The 12,606-nt window shown below is 41.3% G+C and overlaps 1 protein-coding gene across 4 annotated transcripts in view; it reads right to left on the bottom strand.

The window, feature by feature from the left end:
• Positions 1-9,811: 9,811 nt before the first annotated feature.
• RAPGEF4 (Rap guanine nucleotide exchange factor 4) overlaps positions 9,812-12,606 on the bottom strand; it is a 156,412-nt gene continuing 153,617 nt past the window's right edge. For 3 of the 4 annotated variants that reach the window (XM_072874094.1, XM_072874096.1, XM_072874097.1), the window contains one exon: positions 9,812-11,062. In XM_072874094.1, coding sequence (XP_072730195.1) covers positions 10,935-11,062 — 128 coding nt within the window. In that variant the 3' untranslated portion in view covers positions 9,812-10,934. The remainder of the gene's footprint in view (positions 11,063-12,606) is intronic. The other variant, XM_072874095.1, reaches the window with a different exon arrangement.

Raw genomic sequence — 12,606 nt, 5'->3', positions numbered from 1 at the left:
GGTGTTGCCTGGGATTGCCAAACTGCTGTGGGCATGGGTCAGTGAGAGGGTCTGGAGGTCCCCAGGAGGAGGAAAGGAGAAGGTTCTGCTGCTATAGCCAGCCTTTAAGTCCTGAGGAATGTGGAAGAAGAGGAGGACTTGACTGGCAAGTGCAACCCCCTGGTCCCTCATCCATATTCCCCAGCTGCCCTCAGGATGATTGCCCCAGGTCAGGAAGAAAACAGAGATACAACCCACCTCCACCCTCTGAAGCCACACGGACCCTTCTTTATCCAAACGTTTTAATGGTATTGAGGTACTCTGCTGTTGTGGAAAACTTACTGCAAATTGAAAATAAGCTGTCATGCTTAAAGGAAATGACTCAAAAGACTCGGGGGGCAAACAATTTTTCTGCTGAGGCAAACACATCACATGGCGGTGACAGTACCTTTTTTGTATCGGTATCGCGCAAGATTCAATGCCCATCACCGCTTTACACTGCACTCCCCAGCTCGTCTACCAGTGTCTGTATGCTGTGGTTTTGCATTCGCTGGAGAATCTCAGCTCCTTGTTACCTCTCATATTTGACTATTGATATAGGTATGTGCCATATAAAAGTCAGCTGTGTAGCACAATGAATCACAAAGAGGTGTGCAGCATCACACTGAATCATATACATTAATTGTACATCACTACGATGTATGGCATCAAGATGAATCATGGAAGAACACTTTACTGATGAATCAAATACAATCGTTTCATGAACATCAGAGGCTTTTCCCCAAGGTGTGTTATTTTGGCATGGGGGAGGCTAAAAAAAAGAAGTTAAAACAGTGGAGCATAAGTATACATTTCTGGGCATTAAATAAAACATATTACTTCACTGTGCCATAATAACTAACTGGAGTGAAGTTCAGCAAGATCTTAAGCACTCGGTGCAATAAGTACATGAAGATGCTAAGAAAGTCAAAAAGCGGGCGCTGGTGACCCCCTTCCGTCCACCTGGCAGACTCGGCTTTGCCAGTACAAGCAGTGAAGGAGGTCGGCAGTTCTGGCTTACCCTGGACATGGCACTTCCAGACACTTTTTGTCCTATCCGAGAGTGCTTGTGCTTTATTATGAACCGATCTGCTGGTGAGCCTGGAGAAGTCTCCAGACAGAGTCAATCAAAGGTGCCACATTTGAAAAGAAAGCACAGATATCAAATGCAAATCACATGAAACTCATGCTCTGGAGGGGGAGAGGTGCCACATACTTAGTCTCTTAAATGCTGTGACTAACATGTTTATCCTTCCTGTCTGAGGCAATTGCCAATTAGTCAAATGATTTTAAAATCTATTTAAATGTTAAATCACTCTATTCCTTGGCATTTGCTTCAGAGAGCAGAGCACTTGCATTCAGAGGTCTCTTGCCTGGAGTGCTTTGTCCAGGCATTTTGTCCAGGGCTATACATCTGCAGAGCTGGGATTTATCATGTCTGACTTCAGGCCCTGGTTGCAGAAAGAAATAAACTATTCCAGTAGCGCATGAGAAACGAGGGGGTGGTTAATATTTCCTACTCCAAGAGTAGGAGTGCAGAGTCTGCATCAGGCACTGTGTTAACATGCCACTGTTTAAAACATGTAATTGCACTTGCTCTATTAGAGGACAAGAGAGCAAAAGCAAAGGAGCCTGCGCAAGGGCTTTCCAACCCCAGTGGTACACCATCGTGAAGCTGGAATTATTACAACAAGGCTTTAAGCGTGCACTTTTGGGTTTGTATTCTTCCTGCCCTCTGGCGAGTGAGTCCAGGGATTTTCAAGTTTTTTTCCATTATCCTGAGAACTAAAAAATTAGCTAGAAAAGATCAGAAACCAGAGTTATCGGAGTTTCTTGGGTGGTCATAATACCATATAAAACAACCAGCCAACATTTCCTCCCCCTTTTTGAGGCAGCAAATTCAAACTGAGAAACTCTGAGTTAGCTCTGGAGAAATTGATCCTAATCTCAGGCTTCTTTAATTTAGATGGAACGGGCAGAAAAATAAAATATTTAAAAGCTAACAAACGTTATTGTAAAGCCACAACAATTGGCAAGAGATGAAGGCAGCTCTGGCAACTTTTAACTCAATTTTCGAATTGAAAGGATTCATATGAATTGTCTCTTTACGTGTCATTGCCACACTGGGTGTGCAATGACGTCTCACCGCCTTTCAACATGGAAAAGATAGTTTCATGCGTACGTCCAGGCGGTTTAAGTCATCCTGCCTGCCAAAAGCAGCAGTCACACCCCTCCCCTGCCCAGCGAGCCCTGTTCCTGCCGCTGCGCTGCCCACCTCGCCTTCTGCCAGCGTGGTTTTTGCACGGCTTCACAGTGAACCGGGCTGCAGAGGCGAAGCGACTGCAGGGAAAAGCAATCAGTTTGCACCCAGATCGGAATGCAGGTCATCGGGCAATCGCACAAAGACTTGTGCCAGCACAAAGGCAGGAGAGGAGCAAGGGCTGATACGGGCAGCTGAGAGGGGACGGAGCGTGGAAGTGCTTTTTTAGCAGTAGCGAAGGTTAATGCCAGCTTAAACTGTACGTGAAACTCTAGACACAGATAATTTGGAGGTGGACACCTGCTCTGTATTTTTCAATTCTCCTTCAAGACTGGCTCAGAGTTCAGCTAAGTACTTTGAAGCACTTTTGCTTCTCTGGCTGATATGGCTTGCCTCCGTTTCTAGCTTTAAAAATTGGCCAGAAAACATGGTGGGATCATGCCTGGGATATACTAGAATGAAAGATTGTACACACATGGCTGTAGGAGATATAGCACTAGCATACGCTAGTGCTAATCTAGCTAGTTTGAACAATAGTAGCAGTAACAATATGGTAGCATTAATTTTATGCCATTTGTACCATCAGGTTTATGACCTGGAAGAGGTTCGCAAGTGGTTCGCCTGGAAGCCCTTTCTGCATCATTATTTTTGCTTGTGCTGTCCAGACTGACGTTCATGTAGGTATGTCCAGATATGCTGCAACTACACACCTCTGCAGTTACACCCCAAAACATAACTAGCAGGGTTGGTTTCATGACTAAAAAAGAACTTGCGTGGTACTGCTAGCCAAAATCAGCTACATTTAGTCTTTCTGAGAGATAGAGTCAGCGAGCTCTAGCAAGTGGAAAATCTAAGAAATTGCCTTTGGATTTGGCTCAGAGGCAATCCTGCCTTTCCTGCTGCAAATGACACGGTGAGCGTGCACCCACAAACACCGACCTGATGCTACGTGCAGCCCCCATGCCCACGCAGCCAGGGCTGATTCCTGTTTGTTTCAGCAGCCCAGTCTTTGGTTGCTGTGGTTAACAGCGAATTCTCGACTTTTATGGGGAATGAAGAAAGATAGAGCCCATACTAACCATCGTACGTCTCTCAGACCCACACCACTGGGGTTTTTTTCTGCTGTTGTTTTCTCATCTGTTTTTTTGTATTAGAGAGAAAAATAAGTAATTTGTGAAAGTGCCTATATTGTATATTTAACAAAATTATAAATATATGCTATTATAAATATTAATTATGAATTAATTGTAAAATTATTAAGCACAGAATTATTAAATACAGACTAGAATGATAAAATACAGGCATTTGTGTGGCAGAGAAGGCTTGTGTGCAATGGGTATTTTTACATGTGGATCAAATACCTGCTTTGTGCATAATGGTTTTCAGAACTGGCAGGCTACAGCTTGTACACTATTTGTCTTTTGATCTGGCATGTGTGCAGTATAAAAGCACATATAACTTCTACAAAAATGTCAATATAATTAGCAATGAGATAGCAATGAGATGGCAAAATATTAACACGAAAGACATTTCCTGACTGTTTTACAAGAATGGTTTTCTTATCTTTTACTGACACCACAATTTTTAGCCGATCATTGTACTCAGCTGTAATCCACTCAGGAGCACTCTGCTCAGATACCATTTCGTTACATACTTTTAATTGTATATATATAGCTCATACTCCTTATATTAAATTTTGTGGTCCAGTAGACTTAATTTGTTGTTATAATTTTGGCAATTTTTTTCTCTAAAATATAATACAGCTTAACACTGTTTTCTTTGTTTTAAGGCTGTACTGAATTTATTGTTGCTGTGCCTGTTTGTGTTTTCTAATCCGCACTACCGCGAGCTCCACTGAAGCAACAGTCCCTTCATTTCCCTTGTAATTTTTTTCAAATAGGTTGCTTGGTCGTAAGGAGTCTGAGGAGAGGCAGGCACAATTCCACCTCTGAGGACCACCGAATGAAGATAACATTCAACAGCTGGTTTAAAGCATTGTATGCTATTGTCTTTATTAAAACTATTTAGTATCTAAGTATTTAGTACATTTACCTCTCTTGGAAAGTAAAGGCAGCCACTGGAATCATGAAAACTTTGGCCACCATTGACAGGGAGTCGGTTTGAACTAAAAAGAAAATACTCTCTCCTTTTAATGATGTACTGTAGTATTAGTAGCTTACATTTTTGCTGCTTGTTTACTCCAGAGTACATTCATTAGAAACAAATCTGCCTATTGAAGATCACATCTTTTTCTCTTTGGATTTAGAGATGCAATAAGACTAGAAAATGTCCATAATATTAGACTGCCTCAGAAAAGCCCTTATTCTAGATACATGTGTTTAGCTATATCATCTCAGTCCCTTTGCCTGTGTTTCCAAAAAAGGTGATCAACCCCCCCCAAACACTAGCACACTATTAACAACGGCTGGTTGTGACAGGAAGGAAAAAAAAATCTGTGCAAACCTCTAACTAGTTTCTGGCAAGAGCACTAACTGATCAGGAGCATCACAAAGGAGTTACATGCCAGACAACTGGAACAGGAGAAACATTAGGGCAGGAATTACAAATGGGAGGAAATGTTAGATTTCAAACAGACACTAGGCAGCAACCTGCCAGTACCACAGCCCTCAAGGGTCAGTCCTACTGAGAATGAGGACATCTAAGGAAAACCCAAGGCAACACTGGCTCTCTGTTATCTGAGAACATCCACAATGCTGCCGACGGTACTCCTGCGCAGAAATAATGTACACCTGTGAAAAACCACAAAGAGTCGGCAGATACAGCTAGTGGATTCACTTGCTGGCTCGGACAGCATCTGAAGAAAGAACTATTTAAAAACACAAGAGGTGGTGTTATAATGAGGAAACCATGGAGAGCAGAAAGCTTGTGATTATTGACAGAAGTTGATTAAGAAATGGATTATTGTCTGTTAGGATGTTGGAGTATCTACTGTCACCTCTATCCTACGTATCTTTATGTAAATTTCCTTTAATTGAGGTATTCATTTACAATCATTATTTTCATTGGTAATGTGCTTTATTTGCATTTGAAAGCGAAAAGAGGAAAAAAATTAAACGCGACTGGCTGACCCCTGCCATGTGACAAAGGCTTTGCTTTTTGTCACTCTGACCCAAATGGATTAGGGCCAGGAAATAAAGGTCAGTCTCTTACTAGTATCCCTGTGTGTCACATTTTTATTACATGAAGTTTCCAAGAAAAATATTCCAATTTGTGTCAGTAATTATGCATTCTTTATGCGTTTTCATGTAGTTTTCTGAGTTTATTTTGAATTCAGAAATTACCTTTGAGTGCCAAACCTATTAAAAACGAACCCTTTGTGAAATATCCTTCAGCAGTTAGATGTAAATGGTAGATTTTGTAGCTGTACTTGCTCTCTTTTTTGCCCTCTTAACTATAAGAATCTTCCTTTTTACGTTAGTCCCCCCATCACCTGAGTCATAAAACACCAAGACCGTGGTTGGATTACTTTCCTTTGTGAATTTAGAAGTTACTTCCTTAGGTGCTGCCTGAGAGTTGTATTTTATTGCTAAAGCAGTGCACGGGGCATATGAAGTAAGAGCCAGTCTTACGTGTTATTGGATGCCGTGCAGGTAAGTGCATGGAGGATGCGCCCTGGGCGCTCTCATGGCACACCGACCACAGCCTTTCACCACGGTGAGAAGCTGGAGATCAGGTTTTAGCCACCAGCCGTGTCAGGGAGCTCCCTGTCCTGCGGGAGCTGGTTTGGGGCAGCAGTGCCTGTTCCCAAGAGAGACAGAGGGGTGAGGGTCCTCGCTGGCCGCTGAGGCGGGCCGTGCTGTCAACCCTGCCGAGGGCCGGCCAGCCCACAGCACTGCTGCAGGGAGACGTCCAAGGGTGGTGGGGGTTCCTTGGGCACAGCTACAGCCCTGGAGGCAGGGCTCTGCTGGCTGTTTGTGCTCGAGGTGAAGATAAGCTGCTGTAAAAGTTTCTGGTTTAGTAATTTTAATGATAACTTTTTAATCTGGTCATTATTTTCTTTGATTGCTAATACCTTGACCTCTGGTGACAGCTGCTGCTTGTGCCTGCTAAACTTTAATGCAGGCTACAGTAAAGAACATTATGATTATTTGAAAAGGCAGGGTGTAATGCATTTCAGATTAACAGTGAAAGAAAAGCTATTCAAGTTAGAGGTTCACTTTGCCGTATCACTCTCTATGCTGCTTTCCTTATTATCAGTACAAAAAATGAAATGAGAATAGCACATCTTTTAATTTTCTTCCACTATTACCTCTTGATTTGCATTCAGAGCTCCCAGAAGAAATACTGCTGAATTCAGAAGTAGTCTATTTAAGCTGTGTGGTGTTTAAAAATTGCTGGAGGAGGTTAAGGTAATGTATATTATGCAGTTGACCTTACTAAGAAGCTATGTTAACAATTTAGACTTATAATTTTCTGCTGTTACATTTTGTTAAAAATTGGGGGGGGGGAGGGAAGCAAAATTCATTCTCTCTTTTGGGACCCCTGCAGGTTAAACCTTTTGATTTGCCTCTAACTTATTTTGTAAGATTTCTAAATTGTATTTAAACTTCTTGTACTTAAAAGGTTGTTTTGCCAGTGTCTCTTTGAAAAGAGGGATTTTTTTTGTCTCTGTATCTCTCTTTGTACCTGGTCTGCAGAGGCTGTGTGCCTTCACAGCATTTTCCTTAGGAGGAAAAACCCAAACCCTCCATCTGCAGAGTCCTGCAAATACATTTGAACTCTTTTATCTGGCACTATCACATCTTTGTGGCTGATCGGTTTTGAACAAGATGTCCGGGGAAAATAGTTTGGATCCAGTAGCAGCCTCCTGCTATGTTGGATTCAGCCTCCCTGGATTTAACCTTTGTTCCCTGGCTCTGTCTAGCGATGGCCAGCACCGGGCCTGGCCGTTGAGAAAAACAGCAAATCCTAACAAAGCAACAATAGTGAAATGTGCCAGGGGAGGGGGGAGCCGTACCCTGTGACTCTTTAGGCTCCGTAGCCCTAAAAAGAGGCGTTTGTGCTCTGTACTGCTGCTTGAGCAAAAAGCTGCATCTGTAGCAGAGCCCTGTAATGCAGAACTTTTTCCAAAATGCCCAAGGTGTCACCATCCTGGCTCCATGGGGTCTGCAGCCTCACTGGTCCCTGGCAGCAGATGTTTGTTGTGGACACTGCCTCCCAGTCACCTCGCATCTAAAAACTATGGCTATGACTCTGCCAGTAAATAAAACAGGGTCAGGGGCTCTGGGGCCTGAGGCCAAGTAGCATGGACTAGCCATATCGGCGTTGTACGACCTGTGACCCTCAGACATAATCATTATTTTGAGCAGGTTTGTATTTTTTCAGTCTGAAGTGTTGACATAAGGAGGGGGTGGTGCTGCAGCATTTATGCTGTTCATGCAAGCGGTTGTGATGGAGGTGCGAAGCCTCCTGGGACCCACTGGAGGACTGCGGGGAGGGGATGGAGATGGGCCAGACAAGCTTGTCCATATTTCCCACTGGCAGTGGTCCCTGGTGCATGCTCCCCCAGAAATAATGGCTGGACACTCTCACTCTCATGCAGTGCTAGTTGGCATGGGCCAAAATCGGGCCAAGCAGTGTGCTACAACTGAAGCGGTATGGACCATCAGCGGTGCAGGTCTGGGGATCGCCTGACCTTCTTTTGCTTGGCTGTGTTGGCACAGCATCTGAGCCTGGGCTTACAGACCGGCCCCGTGTGTCAGCAGCTTCAAGGGTGTCTCTCCCTTGAAGCAGGATCAAGTTGTGAGTCGCAGCTGCAAGCACAGGGTGAAGACAGTATGGGCGTTCTGACATTTCAGTGTTTCCTGAGTTCCTATTCATTCTTCACGCTATTGCAACAGACACTTAGACTTCATACAGCAAGAGCAATACATTGATAGCTGCCTTCCTGTTGTAAAGTCAACACAGGGAGCGAGTGAAGCCTGGTATGGATCCCATAGCCAGAAGGTAGTTTTATTAATTTAATCTTTAGGTATGTAGACAGTGATCAGCACCATAGCAGCTATCTGAGCCACCTGAATGAGTCAGATACAGAGATAGCAACACGTGTTATTTATACAGCACCCTTTATTGGAAAATTAAAAAATGCCAGATACCAGTTTCACTGAGTAGGTAAACTGCATTCATTTGTTTGATATGGAGGTGCCATAAAACCTCTAGTTGTACCACTGGGATATATCTACACGATAGAGACTGTTTGGCAACAAATAAGTAAAACAGTTAGAGGTTCTAAGGAATAAAAGAATAAACCAAGGGGATAAAACCATACTAAACAGATGAAGAATTGGTCTGTGTGCAGAGCCAAGCTGAAACTTGGCAGCTTTATAAACCAGTTAACACAGAAATAAATGAAAGTGCAAACAATAGGAACAAATCTGGAACAAATAAAATCATGAACTCACAAATGTTATAAATTGATTGTAAAGATAAAAACGTCTTTTGAATTAATTGTGTCCCTGTAGTTTATTCTAGTGCATACTTTGCTTCTGGGAAGATTTTGCATCTGAAAAAGCCGTATGAAGTATATTCATAGAGCAGTACAAATGGAAATAAGAAATATTTCTCACTTGAAATAATAAGACACAAATTTGTCTCTATGTTATAAGCTGATTTTCCTCTGAATCATCTTAAACTTCTAGTCAGACAGCGAAGTTAAAATAAATTATTTCATCATGCTGCACAATATTTCTTAACTGTGTAATTCTTTCCTTTGCAGAATGCAGGTACTGAGCAGACAGTGGCCCTGTGTGTCAGCATTTCCCTGGTGACTCTCAGCTTTTGCAGAATTTATGTTTTGACTAAAAGGATGTAATTCTTTTTATAGATTAAAAAAAAGAAAATCTTTATGTGTATACTGACTCGACACAGTCCTGGTCAACACCAAGAAAAGTATACTCTGCATCTGAGGCGAAATGTAGAATATATCAATGAGGTCATCTCTGAAGCTTAATTATGAGATAATAGTTGCAACTCGTAATTTCAGGCTTAATCAGTTTTATGACATCCAGCTTTGCAGAGCAGAGCCAGTGGGAATGCAATAGGAAAGCCTTTTGCCGTTTGAACATCATCATTCCCTTGGCACGCACTTGGCCACCATCAGTGCTTGCCCAGCAGTAGTACAGCCATCCCGTGGAGTATTCAGGCTAGCACAAACGATCTTGGAGGAGAAAGGGAACGTGCCAGATCACCTCTTTCCTCATGGCGGCAGGACCTGACAGACCTCCCTGGGGTGATCAAAGCCAGAGGCCTCTCGAGTGCCACATTAGCCAAGGTCTCAACCTAAGTTAGCCAACCTGAGGTAAAATCCTGTCCGAGATAAGGTAACTTGTATGGATGGATCCGACTGGCATTACATTGGTCATCCATATCACAGTGGATGTAAGCTAACTGCGGTTTCAAGGCCCAGCAAATTACAAGCGAAGTTCGCTATATCAGCCAATTAATAGCATCGGTATTTATGCAGGAATGAAGCTGAAAGTGCAAATAAGGCCAGCAACTAAACCTTTCCGGCAATTACATTTAATAAGGTACTGCGTGTTATTTACAGAAAACATACATCACACAATTCCTACACATAAAATGCACACAAACTATAAAGACAAAAGCTGCACTCCCATAACATGCTAAACAAAATAAATACAACTGAATTATTTTGGCACAATAGCTATTACATAAATAAATATTCTAAACTATAATGAATTAACATTTATTTACAGTCTATTGAAAGTGCAAAACAACTGGCTGAAAATTAAGATATTTGTAAATGCCTAAGACCAGAAAATATGTGTTAACCAGCCACAATTAATTATAGCTGAAGTTTAAGGTTTTAATGTCCAGGAAATTACTCTCTTGAAATCTGTTTGTGCATATTGTGCTCTTTTTGAACCAGTCCTTTGCTATCTTTACACTATTGATCTCGACAACCTTACTATCATAATGGAATTTTGTAAAAACCTGATTGGTAGTTTAAAAAAAGAAGTAAAATGTAAACACAGATTAATCTATTTATCATTCAAAATATTTTCAGTCCTGTCAGTTTTCTGAAATGGCCACACTGCTTGCAGTAGTAGGCAGTACGATTAAGATTAGAAATTTTTCTTAGTATCTGTTGCATTTCAAATGGAAATATTTTTAAGTCTTCTCTGAATGGAACTATACCTTGGACCTCTCTTGAACCTACATTCTTTCATCAGATGCTTACATACATCTTCTACTGAGCTCAACAGTAGCTGGGCAAGCTAAACGGATGATCAGTTTTGGTCCTGACCTGGAGAATAAATCATAAAATACGGATTTTTAATTAGGGAGAAAAACACTACCTCCCTTAGAAGCTTTTTGTGCATTTTTCACTAACTATTCTATTTTATCTTTTGCCTTTTTTTATCCATATGAGAAATCATTTACTACACTTTAAGATGAATTAACAGTTCACAACATGGCCACCCGTACAGTTACAGTGCATAAATTCTTCCTCAGCCAAAGTTCTCTGACAGGCTGATACATTGTGCGTTGCCTAAGACCTTAGAATATGTTTTTGCTTATTTTTGTAGTGGCAGTGCGGTAGCAGAGAAAGTGAAGTTCTTAACAAGTGACCTTGACAGGATAAAAGATCATTTCTCATCATTGCTTCAAATGTTTATGCTCGACGTGGTTCTAGTCGGTGAGACATGTGTGATAAAGTTCTCTGGTTGTCAATCACATTTAATTGCCGCACATAGCTCCGAACATCCTGATGGTTCTTATTAGTTAGGGCTGCATCGGGATCTGGTGAAAGAGAAATGATGTAGGATTGATACACTTAAATGAACAAATGCCTGAACAGAATGCATAACTCTTTACAAGCTGTCACAGGAAATGCTAGATCCTGGTGAGTTAAAAAAAATATTTAGGAATTGCTCTCTTTGAAACCTTTCCTCCATATCTGATAGTCTTTCTGGTTACTACCCCCACAAATTAACTTTTTCTCTCAGATATCCTTGGCTACATTTACTCAAATTGATGGCCCTTGGTTACAGTTTTATACATCATCTTACCAGTCAATAGCTATAAATTATATAGCTAACTGGTATGATTTAAAGCTGCCCATCTGCTTTTGAACCAGCAGCTTTCATACAGATTCAAAACTATGTAATTGTTTTAAGCCTCCTTTCATGAAATATTCTCATTTCTAGCTCAGTATTAAATATTTGTAACACTGTATTGCTTAGTGGCTGCCCCATTCAAGCCTCAAAATTTACTACCTGTTTACATTACTTAACATAACGGCATTATACCTACTCCAACAACAATTACGAAATACCACTGAGTTAAAATCTGAGTATCTTCGGCCTCACAGTGAACAGCTTACGATTTAATGAAATACGTGTTAGGTAACTTACTTACTTAAACTTCTCTAAAAGAAAGATACTGAAGCATGTACTATATATAAATACACACACACACAGAAAGCATGGGACTTAGATACAGAACATCTATATGCTGACATTTTGTTATATCATGTATAGTGAAAATCTACTTCCATTTCTAAATACGTGGAGGTCTCAGTAGCGCTTCATACATTAAAACTAAAAGATACATAGCCAGAAAAACCTTGATGGTGGGAGGAATAAAAAAGCTCCCCTAACTTGATCTTCTTGAGTTAAGCTTTGACCCAGATGGAAATAAACTATTTTTATAAAAATGTATTGTGTTATATTATTTATTCTGCTATTTGAGAAAGAGGAAGGCTGCTGTGAGGCAAAACGAATGAAGTGCTGAGGAAATGCCAGTGTGACTGGGACTGACAGTGCACCTAGATGGGATGAGATCCACAGAACAAGCCTGTTTGACCATACAGCTCTGTCATCTTACGTGGCCTCAAGTAAGTTCTGGTAATTATACTGACAAACAGGTTTTACGTTCATCACCTTATGCAGTTATGTCATTTATAAATGTCATGTTTCCGGACTGGTTTCCTTTAGAAACAGGGTTTATCCAAGCAAGTAATCTTCCACGTATCTGTGTGCTGCTGTCTGCTAGCCTTATTTCAACCACTTCTGAACCCAGTGGCTAATTACAACCGATTCTAATTTGACAGACGTGTAGAGACCTCACAGATATTTAGCTCTTTCACATGCTTGGAAAAGAGATGGAGGAGAAGGGGCTTATTAGACCTTCTTGAAGGATATTTCACCCTGTGAAACATCAGAGGATCCAAATATGGAAGACTCACTGGAAACCAGGCTTTTCAATTCTGGTACACACAGAATTAGTTGTAATTACTGTAGTTACTGATGATAATGCTGACTGTGCAGATGTTGTAATACACT

Source organism: Ciconia boyciana, chromosome 10 (genome assembly GCF_034638445.1).
Source record: "Ciconia boyciana chromosome 10, ASM3463844v1, whole genome shotgun sequence".
NCBI lineage: Eukaryota > Metazoa > Chordata > Aves > Ciconiiformes > Ciconiidae > Ciconia > Ciconia boyciana.
The sequence above is the reverse complement of the archived record's forward strand: the minus strand, read 5'-3'. Positions and strand labels throughout refer to the sequence as shown.